Source organism: Haliotis rufescens, unplaced genomic scaffold, assembly GCF_023055435.1.
Source record: "Haliotis rufescens isolate VD_foot unplaced genomic scaffold, xgHalRufe1.0.p SCAF_35, whole genome shotgun sequence".
NCBI lineage: Eukaryota > Metazoa > Mollusca > Gastropoda > Lepetellida > Haliotidae > Haliotis > Haliotis rufescens.
In genome coordinates, this window is record NW_025964057.1 from 5,198,337 (window position 1) to 5,213,888 (window position 15,552).

The 15,552-nt window shown below is 46.7% G+C and overlaps 1 protein-coding gene across 2 annotated transcripts in view; it reads right to left on the bottom strand.

Annotated features, from left to right (window-relative positions):
• The window catches only part of LOC124124999 (C2 domain-containing protein 3-like), a 107,649-nt gene that overhangs the window by 74,673 nt on the left and 17,424 nt on the right, over positions 1-15,552 (bottom strand). For both annotated transcript variants that reach the window (XM_048381117.1, XM_048381116.1), the window contains exons 10-11: positions 9,518-9,833; positions 9,153-9,360 (exon numbers count right to left, since the gene is read on the bottom strand). In XM_048381117.1, the coding sequence (XP_048237074.1) occupies positions 9,153-9,360; positions 9,518-9,833 (524 nt within the window). The remainder of the gene's footprint in view (positions 1-9,152; positions 9,361-9,517; positions 9,834-15,552) is intronic.

Consider the following 15,552-nt stretch of genomic DNA (forward strand, 5'->3'; position numbering starts at 1 on the left):
GTGTGTGTGTGTGTGTGCGTGTGCGCGCGCGCGCGTGCGCGTGTGTGCTTGTGTGTGTGTGTGTGTCTGTTTGTGTGCCTGTCCATGTGTGTGTCTGTGCACCTGTGAGTGTCCGTCTGTGTGTCTGTGTCTGTATGTGTGTCTCTGTTTGTGTATATGTGTTGGGAGGAAGGTGGCAAAAGTAATATAATATTCAGAAAATATCCAAATACAAGCATGTCCAACCAACTGGGATTGAAATAAGACCTGCTTGTGATATTGAAAATTTCCTTTTTTCCTTATTCTTTGATCCTGGTGTGGAAACGTCCAAGAAAAAGATTTCCAGCTAAAAAAAACCCAACTCACCGCAACACACACCATACATCACAATAGTTACCACAGTAATCATGGGTCACACACACCATACATCACTATAGTTACCACAGTAATCATGGGTCACACACACCATACATCACTATAGTTACCACAGTAATCATGGGTCACACACACCATACATCACTATAGTTACCACAGTAATCATGGGTCACACACCACTGCAATCTCATGTGATGCCATCCCTTTCTAGAGCATACTGGCTGTGGGGCATGTGATGCCACCCGGTGTGATGATGCCCCTTGCGATCCATCACCTGACATTCCCTGAACCCTCATTCCCTTTCTAGAGCATACAGGCTGTGGGGCACGTGATGCGGGGATGTCTGGGTAGACGTATATACCATATTTTCTTGAGCATAGTGCACACTTTTTTCTCCAAAACATACAGCTGTGTAGAAGGGGGTGTGCATTATACACTCATTAATCAGTTTTGATTTTTTTTTTTTCCCCAACGGAAAGACATTACCATGAGTACGTAACACCGGAAATACCATGTCAACAAATCCATACTGAAGTACGCAAATAAATCATGAAATGACACACTCTGGCTATAAAAAGTGTTCTTTGTATATCTGGACTTATGTTTGTAACTTATTTCATAAATTTTATTAAAAATTCCTTAATATTGTTTTAATTAATTTCAGTGAAATCATGTGTGAAGCGATCGGAAGATCGGACAACTCAGTTATTAACAGCAACCACGAACAGATTACCGCTACTGACGCCTCATATTTGTTATAGTTTGACGATTCTATGTCAACATGTAGTTCTCGTGATCACGTGCGCGGGAGCCTTGACGGTGACTGGTCAAACTGGTTCCAAATAATAATCAGCAATAGTGATCAGCTGCTTCGCTTAGGGTTATAATTTTGTAGAATTTTCCTATTCGGAATATTCTATAAGTAATACGTTACCACTGTTATACCGAGGCTGTTGTCCCCCACAACTGCTGCTATAGCGAAATCTACCACAGAGATCTCAATTACCTCGTGCGTAGCCACCTAGCTGCCATGTGACACCCTTCACTCTTGTCTCCTGCGAGAGCAAGTGCTCGGGGGACGGACGGGCGGGCAGCAGCCCAGTGGTAACGTATTACTTATAGAATATTCCGAATAGGAAAATTCTACAAATTACATTAAGTAATACGTTACCACTGTTATACCGAGGCTGACTACCACAGTAGGCGGTGGGGAGCACCTACAACCCGAATCCTGACTGCTAGCGTTCCTTCCGACCAGCGGAAGTAAACACCAAGGCAGAAGCACTCGATGCGCATGCACCTAGCTAGGCGTTACCCTATAGGAATACCAAAGCACTGTCAAGCGCATACCGTATGGCTCAATCGTCATTGCCAAAACGATTGGTGACTCCAAACGGCCCCACTGGATAGGTATTTCATCGCCGCAGCGGATGAGAACACTGTATCCGCGTGAGCTTAATCTTAGATCAGGTTAAACAGTCGAAAAGAGGGAAATTAATTTGATTCAGACCGTATATCCCAGAGCAAGCCTACTTAAAGTATGCATTAGGCGCGTGACCTAATTCCAGTATTTGTAAGCATGCATCACAAGGTTGGGATACACGACAGACAATTAAAGACATAATTGTCAAAATACAAATAAGGACAAAGCACACAAAAAGCCGCCCTCACCTGTGGTGTGAGTGCGCTGGTTTGCGGGACCCCAACTCCTGTACCCACGGCAGTGGGAACATTGGAGTCGACCCAGATTGACCACCGTGCAAGGTCAGACGCCTGAGGAGTTCGGAATTGTGCTGGGCACACCCCTTAGGTGCCCGCTTGCGCCGCGATCCGCGGGCCAAGACGGTGCACACTCTCCACGACGGCATCAGCGACCTGTTTGAGGTAATGATTGGCAAAAACCGAGTCAGAACGCCAGTAACAACCTCGTAATATTCTGCGAACAGAGATATTCGAGTGTAGGGCAAATGTTGCCGCTAGCGCCCTGATCTCGTGCGGGTTTGACCCCGCTACCGGTAACCCCCGAGACCGGTACGCCAGATTGATGACAGAACGAAGCCACAACGCAATCGAGTTGCGAGTTATGTCAACCGTGCGATTAGGGTTACACGATATGAACAGACGGTCACGCCCTTGTCTACGTTCATTCGAAGCCTTTAGATAATACTTAAGGGCCCTAACCGGACACAGCGCTCTGTCCTCAGTATCAGCAGGATGTAAGATTTCTTTGAGTGATCTTACAGTGAATTCTCTCTCCGTTTGCCCGACTCTCTGATTCTTGGCGACGAAGCCCATGAGCACGCCCAGGCGGACCGCTCCTTCGTCACCCCTATCGAATCGTACCTTCGGGACATCGAGTGCATGAATTTCGGATACACGTGCCGCCGTGGCAAAGGAGAGGAGAAATGCTGTTTTCCAAGTCACATGCCGGAACGAAGCACTATGCAAGGGTTCATACGTAGCTTCCGTAAGTGATTGCAACACTAGGGAAAGATCCCAGGCCGGTGCCCAATGGCGGCCCTTCTTAAGATCGTGCTGTTTGAAACCCTTGATAATACCCCGTATCACCGGCTCTTTGGAGAGACTGGTACCCATAGCAACGTCCCGTACCGTAGCAACGGACGAGACATAGTTGGCAATGGAACCCCCGGAGAGTTTCCGGGTCTCTCGCAAGTGAGACATGAAACGAGCAATATCCTGCACAGATACCTTATCTGGCGAATGAATGTGATGTTTACAACACCACTTCGTGAAAATAACCCAACGTGCATTATACACCTTCTGGGTAGAATCACGATGCATACTAAAATATGCCCGAGACGCCCGGCGAGAAAAAACTTTACTCCTCAGACGCTCGGTGACAACATCCACGCGTGCAGATTGAACTGCCCTGCGTTTGGATGAAGCTGACGGGTGTGAGGGTGGATCAAGAGATCCGGTCTCACAGGCAGTGGAAGTGGCGACTGCGTGACCTGGGTCAGCAAGTCGGGGTACCACGATCTGTTCGGCCACATGGGCGCGATCAGTAACATTCGACAGCGAACTCCTCGGAGCCGGCTTAGAATGTGTGGTATCAACGCTGTCGGCGGGTAAGCATAAGCGACCAAGCCCGTCCAGTCTAACGTGAGAGCATCGTGATCGATGGCCCTCGGGTCTGGGACTGGTGATACAAAAAGAACAGGAGTTGATTGTTGAACCGCGTTGCGAACAGGTCGACCATCGGACGACCCAAACGTTCGCACAGCCACTGAAACACTACTGGGTTCAGCATCCACTCTGTGGGGCTCGGATCCTGAGGCCTCGATAGAGCATCGGCCAGTACGTTCCGCACACCTGGGATGTGACGGGCGCGTATCTGGCACGGGACACTGTCCACCAGAGCGTAAAACTCGAACGTGAGATCGAGTAGCGAGTGACTGTGGGTTCCCCCCAGTTTGTTCACATAGGACACTACCGTCGTGTTGTCGGTCGCCAGCATGAGCCGGGCGTCGACGAGACGATGCTTCCAGTGATTGACTGCGTTGATCACTGCCTTGAACTCGAGACAAGTGATGTGAAGACCTAGTTCGTCTACGCACCACAGCCCCGAGCTCACCTCCCCCTTTAGATGGGCGCCCCAGCCCACTAGAGAGGCGTCTGTATACAGGGTCAACGTGGCCCGGTAGGGCCGCATAGAGACTCCTGATAAGACAATGTAAGGGACCATCCACCACTCCAGATGCGGTCGGAGCCGATCCGGGAGGGCGACGGTCGCACTGTTCACCTCCGTTGCTAACAACTGGATTAAAAACCGTTGCAGCGGGCGGAGTTGGAGACGACCCCGTGCGGTGCAGTCCTTGGCTGATACAAGTAGCCCTAACAGCTGTTCCCAAAAGTGAACAGTCTGTTGCACCGCTAAGACTTTGGCAATCATCGCCTGAATTTTGTGCCACCGGTCTGGGGGGACAAAGAGGCGATGGGACACCGTGTTGAACCGACCTCCAATGAACAGCAAGTTCTGAGAAGGGGTTAACCCGCTCTTGGGGAGATTGATAATCCACCCAAATTGCTCCAAGAGCCGACGTGCGAAATCAAGATGGCGTGACAGGGTGTCCGTCATTCGATTTGCTACTAGTGAGTCGTCCAGGTACGCGAAGTACCGGACACCCCTCCTGTGGAGGAACCCCACTATGGGGGTGGTTAACCGGGTGAACAGCCAGGGAGCGGACGTGTGAATCATTCTGAGTTCGGCACTGTCCTACTTGGGAACGAGAAATATCCTGGAGTAAAACCCCGGTGTTATTTCTGGTAGAGCTAACTCCCGTACTGCCCCTTCTCCACCAACCTGCCGATGGCATCGGCGAGGATGGGAAGATCGGTTTCCGAATCGAAACCTGCCAACGGGGCAACGGTGAGCGGCGGATTCGCTTTGAGATCAAGCCGATAGCCGTACCGAATCGTGTTGACCACCCACGGGTCGTCGAACACTTGTTCCCAATTCTCACAGTAAGTCTGGAGTCTGGCTCCCACTGGGGAAGGAGAGGGGGCCCTGACAGGTTGCGGCAGGCGCAACTGTCCAGGGCCAAGTGACTCGGGTTCGCCTAAGGGCCAACCGAAGATGGCGCTGTCGGCATACGAACCCCTCCAATGAGAGTCACCTGGAGGGGCCCTTGCAGTCCGTCGACGACTTGGGCTTCCCCCAGTTCCCCGTCTTCCCGCGAAAGGGCAGCTGATTGCCCATACCGGAGCCCTCAGGGCGGGGCTACTTCCCAGAGTAAGAAGAACCCGACCCCTTAGACCTACAGGCCGCAACAGCCTGGGGCGCGCTCCGGTTAGGAGCGGCACCCAGGCGCCTATGCGGGGACCCAACAAGAGCAAGTGTGTGCCGAGAGTCCTCGGCAACGTACTCCAGGGAAGCATTTAAACTGAGCAGGCAGTTGTAAATGCGCTGGTCACGGTCCGTGGGAGAACCTTCGACCAGACGGGCCGCTGCAGCCAAGTAAGTGTCTCCGTGAGACATGGAGTGCCGAGCGAGGGCGTCCAGCTGGTGCAAGGTAGCTTGCGTTACCGTAGCAGCCGGTGGGGCATGGACACCCAACCGCTCAACATGGGCCTCCGCGGTAGGACCAGCCTCGGGAAAGGCAAGGTCATGTACCGGGAATAAACCCTTTCTCCACGACGTCGGAGGCAACGGAAGACCCCGACCGGAGGCCGCCGCGAAGGCGTTCTCCAAGGAAGGCTTGAAACCGCGCAGCAAGGTCGATGCGGGGAAAGCCGTGTCGGAAGACTCATCGTATACCTCGGAGGAACCCAGTCGTGGATTCCCCGCGGTACCGGCTGGGGCATGTCCTCAAAGAGGTCATAAACCATGGCCACGCGGTCCTAAACCGATAGCGGGAGCAACGGTTCGGGGGAAGGACCGGTGACCACGGGAGCCGCCGCCGTACCGGTGGACCCCGCGGCCACCGAAGTGGCCGGGGACGGAACAGCCAGCGGCCTATCCTGAGATAAGGCCGCCAGCTTGGAGTCCACAAGTTATGCAAGTAATGCAGCGACGGAATCCCCGGACAGCACACGGGCCGCCAAGAGATCCGCCGCTTTACCGGTGGACCCCGCGGCCACCGAAGAGGCCGGGGACGGAACAGCCAGCGGCCTATCTTGCGATAAGGCCGCCAGCTTGGAATCCACAAGTTTCGACAACAATGCGGCGACGGAATCCCCAGACAGCCCGAGGGCCGCAAGGGGATCTGCCGCAGCCGAGGAGGTGGTACCCGCACGGGGACCCCGACCGGACGAACCGGCCACCACAGGGGTGGAGACGGACTGTACGTACAGCCGGTACCGCTCAAACTCCGCAGGCCCCAGACCTTCGCACAGGATGCACCGGGTGTCCCCGCAAGGAACCCTGCACCGCGGGCAACGATCGTGGGGATCCCGGGACGACAAAAACTTTCTGCACACCCCACAACTCCGAGGAGCAGGGGTAGAGGGGGTGGATACTGGGGACATATCCATGTCAGACATTGATTGTTTGCTATAAACAAAGAACAAAACATGGTTACAACGCACGCACCACAATGACTCACAAACGAACATTTTCACAAGAAAATAAACGAGCAATGTGAACATATAACATACACATATAACTTTTATTAAAGAAATAAGTTATGTTAACCCCCAAAACATACAAGAACAGGGGAAACGTAAAACACAACGTGCATACGCGAACCCCGCAAGTATATAGAAAAAAGGGCGGGAAAATTATAACCAAGCGTAGCTACCGCAACGACCCATAAAAACACAGTTTATTAGAGAATAAACTATAATAAATATCACCAAATCTTCAAGGAACGCTTCAGCAGGAGAAAACACGTCTTGCTAAGCAGACGAAGGAGACAAGAGTGAAGGGTGTCACATGGCAGCTAGGTGGCTACGCACGTGCTGCATGAGGTAATTGAGATCTCTCTGGTAGATTTCGCTATAGCAGCAGTTGTGGGAGACAACAGCCTCGGTATAACAGTGGTAACGTATTACTTAATGTAATATTTTAAATATATTTAGTAAAAACTGCAACTAAACTAACAAGATATTAGAATATATTATTCCTGATAAAAATAATAATTTCAGATACAATTTTTGCATTAAAACCCTGTAAAGTTATATCATTGGGTGTGTCTTGACCAAATCACCGGTAGATTCCAAGAAAATGTGTGTACAGCTGATTGCTGTTTTCGGCTTAGTTACTGAGAAAATACGCAAGGTAATCTTAATCCCTCGATGTAAAACAATGCCTAGCAGAAAAAAAAAATACAATTTAAACAGTAAATCAACATGTCTAGTGATTTTTTTATCTCTAATTTCAAATTTGTACTGACCAAGTTTCTCATCACCCGTTCGTTTACCGGAATTTCCTGAAGGGGTACTGTGTAAAAAATTTTCTGCGCATAGTATTCGAATTATTTGTTTACAAAATACTGAATCCGCTAGAGGGGGGTGCGCATTATACTCGTGTGCACACTATACTCAAGAAAATATGGTAGCGTGTGAGATACCCTAGCCTGTGTTGGACCTCAACCGTGAGAGGTACACGAGGAAGCTGGATCTAAACCATGATTAAATTCAAGGATTGTCACAAAGCTTAGTTGTAGAATTAGAAATTGTGTAAGGCTTGCTTCTGAAAACCTCTTTGTGCTACTAAGACAGATACGGCATGACTTCGGGTAATCAAGCAGGATGCCGATCCAAGGACAGCCTACTCAGCACCAACTTTAACCTCACCCCATATAAGAGGAAGTGTTCTGTTACAAACACCTCTTCCTCGGGCAGTAGGTTCTACAAGATAGACCTCACACATCCATTAGACGTAAGGTGGACCAGCTTGGCATCTCCTTTTACACTGCGTCAAAGCTAGCAATCACAACCACAGAGATTGAGTATGCTGAGAACGAGAGGAGGAAACGATTGACAATATTTGATCAACTATTGAGACACCACATGCCCAAGACATGCCCACCACATGCAGGCAGAAGATCAGGACACCATTTAAACAAATGGCCACACCGGATGGTGACTTCTATGACGTCGACTGATGTCTCACCAGACAAGTATATATACCCTACCCCTCGGAACTTGTCTGGGAACCTGATGAATGAATAAGAAACAATAAAACATCTTCAAGTATTTATTGCTATATATATATAGGAAAGTGCACATGGGACTTGCACGCTTGGTATCCTCATCTATGCTGACGGGCTGTTGTAGGTTGTTGGGCCAAGACAAGAGAACCAAAGTGATGAAGACCTACGACATTGGCAGCTGAGACGTCATAAAGATAGTGGGAACCAAACCCTGTGTCCAACCTCCAGAAACATCCCTCCATGATGGCTGATAGAGTGCAGTTGCTGTGCAACGCCAAGGTGGAAGCCACTGCCCGTGTCTCATGAGGGTTGGAATCTCCTGGAGGTGGTAATCCCACAAAGGGGTAGGCTCTGAAGATGATAGAAAGCAGCCAAAAGGATGGTGGTCCAAGATACCTCTGAATGTGCAGCCATTGATAATGGGATTAATAAAGGCTTGTGTGAATGATGTAAGGCCTGAGAGGCCTGAGAGGCCTTGAGGTAGATCCTCAAGGCCCAAACTGCACAGAGCAAGAGGTCTTAAACATCATTGGTCTCAACTGCAAGGACAGCAGTGGGAGTGTAAAGAGTTGATCTTGTTGCCCAGGGAGCTGGTTCTTAGCTATAAAGTCCCAGCGTAGGAAGACTTGACCATGGTGCTGTGGTTGGAACCAAACTTTATTGACATCTAAGGCATGGATTTCACTGATGCGGGCTGCTGTAGCCAGGACAAGGAGGAAATCCGTCTTGAACAGAACGTGTTCAAAGTCCTCGTCGGAAGATAAGTGATGGAGGATCATGAGGAGATCAAACTGTCAACCACATGTACTGTCTGTCCTATCCATCAGGCAATAAGACAGAGAATGAGGGTGCAGGAATGACAGAGGAATGCATTGGTGCATGACTCATGATTACAGTGGAGAATATAGTGACAAATAGGATGTCTTTGGGCGAGTTGTTTCTTTGAAGCTAGAAACTAGGATGTTTCCACAACCGGATCGGAGAAATGCATATTTTGAGATAGAATAAGTTTAAAACTAGGTGTATTTACCCTAGGACCATGTATATAAGTCAATGATATACCTGTACACTGTACACAATCTAGCAGTGGTTACATCTCCCCACCAAAACCTGAAACACTTACAACTGATGTCTGTTTGGTTTAAGTAAGCTCCAATAAACATATAGTTCAATAAGTTTTACCAAGGTTTTTTTGACTTGCTGGTTGGTCTTGGCGGTTTTCCTTTTCGTTTGCCTTTGTTTGTCTTGGTGCTGTGGTTGCTGACCAGTGACGTGTCCTGATCTGTGTGCAAGGTTAGCGAGTACACACTAACCCGTGCCACATGGACTCGGCCAAGCAGCGTTAGCCTCTCCACACTCAGACCATCCACTGTCTTGGACCTGGGATTGTCTGCAAGGAGAAGAAATGCTCCAGTCTTATAATAACATGGCATCAGAATACTTAGATGAAATTCAACATACTTTATCAAATATTGACACTCTTCTTCCATCATGTCTATTGTCTCATACAACTCGCATCACAGTTGCCAGATGCTTGCTTAGCTTACCTTGAACAGGCTCATCGACATCCGATGGTGTCATGTCAAAGGACACACGCGATACCTCCGACCTCGGAGTACTTGGAACATCATTGTCACTTGCATCACTAGCACTACTGGCTCTCTGTCTCAACTTAGCACAGGTTCTTGTTCTTGATCTGGAACGTGACGATGACCTTGACCTCTGAACCTTACAACCTTTGTTTTTTTCCCTTGTTCTTAGTTTCTTTCTTGTTTTGGAGGTGGACCGCTTTGGTTTCTTCTTCTCTTCTTCTGGAAACTGAAGTGAGAGGCTGGACAGGGATGATCTTCTCGATGGAGGCCTCTGTAATTACAAAGCAACAATGAACACCAGGCTACATGTTTGTTTATTGTGTCACGCTGCACTCAGCAATATCCCAGCTATACGATGGTATGTAGGTAATAAAGTCTGGACCAGACAATCCAGTTCCCACGTTCTCAAGTGGCCACACAACCTTGAAAACCTCTTGATGACTTATTTTATTACATGCATTTGGTATAGGCCAACCCCTCACAAAACATTCTGTAATTGTAATGAATCGATGCTGCAAAGTCCTTTATTCACTTGTCAGTACTTACTACTATTTATTCATTTCCCCAGGTTCTCAATGTATTTGTGATATTTACAACTTCCAAGTATTCATCTCCGGAACATGTGATTGGTTTGCCAATGCTATTTTTAATCTGTCGGAAGTACGCATGTGCGGTCTGTGTTTTCCATGTATATTAAAGTCCCGTCACATGACCACTTCCTTCCTGTTTATCTTACGACTGGATTTTAACTACCAAACTCCCTTCCCTTGCATTAGGGATGAGTTTGTTGCAAAGGGGGGATTTATAGTCCTTTCCATATCAGCATAACGTGGAATGGACTATAGGTCCCCCCAAGTAGTGGTAGGACCCAACAGCTGGGATGGTTAGGGTCCACGACCTCAGGACTTACACATCCCAGGGATCAGCATACTCCGTGGTCAGCTTATAAGTGTAGTAGATTATTATTTAATCTGCTTCGGTTTTGATGTACTAGATATAATTGTATGTTTATTATTGTATTCATTGTTCCAGGGTGTCGGTTTATCACGACAGAAAATAAATAATCAGACCTCACACCCTAGCCTGTGTCATTATGTTATCTGGGACATATATGCACATATAATGGTTACAACATGCCCGCGAGTACACAGCCAGTGTTTTGATGGCGAGGCGAGTTGGCTGGTAGCTGAATATTACAAAGCTGCAGAGATAAACTTTGCTTAACAATAAACAATTAATGCTCAGGGATGTGAGCAGGTTTTCCTGAAAAAAGAGGAAAAGTCTAGGGGGCCTGGGGGCATGCCCCCCCCCCCCCCCCTCGAATTTTTTTTTAAACATTTGATTGCATTTTAAGCAATTTCGTGCAGTTTGGACAACATTCACACCAAGAAATGTAATAAGTCAATGGCAAAAGTCAAAAAGCCATATAAACAAGATGGCAGATGCAGTAAAATTTCGAAGTTAAATCAGTACCTTTAAAAAATCGGGCATAGCTTACGCACACCTGGCTACCTGCCAGGTCTGGGAGCAATACTGCCATAAACTTCAACCCCCATCACCCAGACACAAGCACAACTGTCACAAGTGTGCAATGTCTGACCCTTTCCCCATGTTGAAGCATATTGAAAACAACTTACCTTGTACTTACTTACCTTTTGTTGAAAAAAACAAAACTACATTGCACACATAAGACATTAATACAACATATATCCCCATGTTATGGGTTTTTGGACGCTGAAGAAACATTCATAGTTTTCTCGCTAATCACATGAACATCTGTAAAACATCTCATTCACTTACAGGCTAAAAGACAACTTTATCTTAAAAACAAGCCATCATCTCACTCTGAGTATTTACAATTTATGTGTGATGCCACACCCCACGTTATAGTGCAAGTATTCGTGATAGAAAACGTATGATGTCCGAAAACCTATGCTGCTGAAAGCTCTCATCGAAAACAGGACAATTCGCGACGGTTGTCCTATTTTTCAGAGTGTTTTTTTAAATCTTTGATTATATTTTTACGCGGAAGATGATTTTTTCCGAGGACAACTGTTTTAAAAAACGCGATTTTCCGCGTTTCTGCAGAGATTTCACATCCCTGAATGCTTTAAATAAAGAAAACAGGATTAATCACATGCTTAGATTACCTCAATCTCATTAAAATCAGATACAAGTTCTTGCTATCGTCGAGGACATCCCATTACAGGTCACGTAAGAAGAACCTATCGCGAACTATGACCGACGAACATTGGTACTACTTACTTTCGTTTATCTGACATAATCATTTATCCGACATAATCATATGCAACCAGCCATGTCGGATTAACGGGACTTGACTGTATATGTATTATTGTGATATGTTGTTGGGGCACAAAATCATGAATTATATTATATAGAAGTGGAACAAAGTCAAACAAGTGGTTACTGAAATCAAAGTAACTTTCAAGACAAAAATTCAAAATAGTGTCACAGCACAGTAGCTCACCTGGACACCGCCAAAAGTATTAACAAGTACAAAACAAATATCTAAATTTCAACAATGTTTTCAAATCTGCAAGAAGGAATTCTGAATATTGCTGCAATGCACAAGTTACATGTACAAGTTACATGCACAAGTTACATGTACAAGTTACATGCACAAGTTACATGCACAAGTTACATGTACAAGTTACATGCATAAGTTACATTTAAAGTTACATGTACAAGTTACATGCACAAGTTACATGCATAAGTTACATTTAAAGTTACATGTACAAGTTACATGCACAAGTTACATGTACAAGTTACATGCACAAGTTACATGTACAAGTTACATGCACAAGTTCCATGTACAAGTTACATGTACAAGTTACATGCACAAGTTACATGTACAAGTTACATGTACAAGTTACATGCACAAGTTACATGTACAAGTTACATGCATAAGTTACATTTAAAGTTACATGTACAAGTTACATGCACAAGTTACATGCACAAGTTACATGTACAAGTTACATGCACAAGTTACATGCACAAGTTACATGTACAAGTTACATGCACAAGTTACATGTAAAGTTACATGTACAAGTTACATGTACAAGTTACATGCACAAGTTACATGTACAAGTTACATGCACAAGTTACATGCACAAGTTACATGTACAAGTTACATGCATAAGTTACATTTAAAGTTACATGTACAAGTTACATGCACAAGTTACATGCACAAGTTACATGTACAAGTTACATGCACAAGTTACATTTAAAGTTACATGTACAAGTTACATGCACAAGTTACATGTACAAGTTACATGCACAAGTTACATGTACAAGTTACATGCACAAATTACATGCACAAGTTACATGCACAAGTTACATGTAAAGTTACATGTAAAGTTACATGTACAAGTTACATGCACAAGTTACATGCACAAGTTACATGTACAAGTTACATGCACAAGTTACATGCACAAGTTACATTTAAAGTTACATGCATAAGTTACATGTAAAGTTACATGTACAAGTTACATGCACAAGTTACATGCACAAGTTACATTTAAAGTTACATGTACAAGTTACATGTACAAGTTACATGCACAAGTTACATGCACAAGTTACATTTAAAGTTACATGTACAAGTTACATGTACAAGTTACATGTACAAGTTACATGCACAAGTTACATGCACAAGTTACATGTACAAGTTACATGCACAAGTTACATGTACAAGTTACATGTACAAGTTACATGTACAAGTTACATGCACAAGTTACATGTACAAGTTACATGCACAAGTTACATGTACAAGTTACATGTACAAGTTACATGCACAAGTTACATGCACAAGTTACATGCACAAGTTACATGCACAAGTTCCATGTACAAGTTACATGTACAAGTTACATGCATAAGTTACATGTAAAGTTACATGTACAAGTTACATGCACAAGTTACATGCACAAGTTACATGTACAAGTTACATGTACAAGTTACATGCACAAATTACATGCACAAGTTACATTTAAAGTTACATGTACAAGTTACATGCACAAGTTACATGTACAAGTTACATGTACAAGTTACATGCACAAGTTACATTTAAAGTTACATGTACAAGTTACATGCACAAGTTCCATGCACAAGTTCCATGTACAAGTTACATGTACAAGTTACATGTAAAGTTACATGTACAAGTTACATGCACAAGTTACATGCACAAGTTACATGTACAAGTTACATGTACAAGTTACATGCACAAATTACATGGACAAGTTACATGCACAAGTTACATGTACAAGTAACATGTACTTTACATCACAGCTACCATGATGGCCATTTTCAAAATCAGATTCAAAGCTCTTGAACAAACAAGCAGGTGGGAGGTCCAGCTTAACTGGTCCCGAGGTCTGTAGGGACAAACTCAGATGTGATCATTGGTGGGGACAAGCAGGGGGAGGTCCAGCTTAACTGGTCCTGAGGTCTGTAGGGACAAACTCAGGTGTGATCATTGGTGGGGACAAGCAGGGGGAGGTCCAGCTTAACTGGTCCCGAGGTCTGTAGGGACAAACTCAGGTGTGATCATTGGTGGGAACAAGCAGGTGGGAGGTCCAGCTTAACTGGTCCCGAGGTCTGTAGGGACAAACTCAGGTGTGATCATTGGTGGGAACAAGCAGGGGGAGGTCCAGCTTAACTGGTCCCGAGGTCTGTAGGGACAAACTCAGGTGTGATCATTGGTGGGAACACGCAGGGGGAGGTCCAGCTTAACTGGTCCCGAGGTCTGTAGGGACAAACTCAGGTGTGATCATTGGTGGGGACAAGAAGGGGGAGGTCCAGCTTAACTGGTCCCGAGGTCTGTAGGGACAAACTCAGGTGTGATCATTGGTGGGGACAAGAAGGGGGAGGTCCAGCTTAACTGGTCCTGAGGTCTGTAGGGACAAACTCAGGTGTGATCATTGGTGGGAACAAGCAGGGGGAGGTCCAGCTTAACTGGTCCCGAGGTCTGTAGGGACAAACTCAGGTGTGATCATTTGTGGGAACAAGCAGGGGGAGGTCCAGCTTAACTGGTCCCGAGGTCTGTAGGGACAAACTCAGGTGTGATCATTGGTGGGAACAAGCAGGGGGAGGTCCAGCTTAACTGGTCCCGAGGTCTGTAGGGACAAACTCAGGTGTGATCATTGGTGGGGACAAGCAGGTGGGAGGTCCAGCTTAACTGGTCCCGAGGTCTGTAGGGACAAACTCAGGTGTGATCATTGGTGGGAACAAGCAGGGGGAGGTCCAGCTTAACTGGTCCTGAGGTCTGTAGGGACAAACTCAGGTGTGATCATTGGTGGGAACAAGCAGGGGGAGGTCCAGCTTAACTGGTCCCGAGGTCTGTTGGGACAAACTCAGGTGTGATCATTGGTGGGAACAAGCAGGGGGAGGTCCAGCTTAACTGGTCCCGAGGTCTGTAGGGACAAACTCAGGTGTGATCATTGGTGGGAACAAGCAGGGGGAGGTCCAGCTTAACTGGTCCCGAGGTCTGTAGGGACAAACTCAGGTGTGATCATTGGTGGGAACAAGCAGGGGGAGGTCCAGCTTAACTGGTCCCGAGGTCTGTAGGGACAAACTCAGGTGTGATCATTGGTGGGGACAAGCAGGGGGAGGTCCAGCTTAACTGGTCCCGAGGTCTGTAGGGACAAACTCAGGTGTGATCATTGGTGGGAACAAGCAGGGGGAGGTCCAGCTTAACTGGTCCCGAGGTCTGTAGGGACAAACTCAGGTGTGATCATTGGTGGGAACACGCAGGGGGAGGTCCAGCTTAACTGGTCCCGAGGTCTGTAGGGACAAACTCAGGTGTGATCATTGGTGGGAACAAGCAGGGGGAGGTCCAGCTTAACTGGTCCCGAGGTCTGTAGGGACAAACTCAGGTGTGATCATTGGTGGGGACAAGCAGGGGGAGGTCCAGCTTAACTGGTCCCGAGGTCTGTAGGGACAAACTCAGGTGTGATCATTGGTGGGAACAAGCAGGG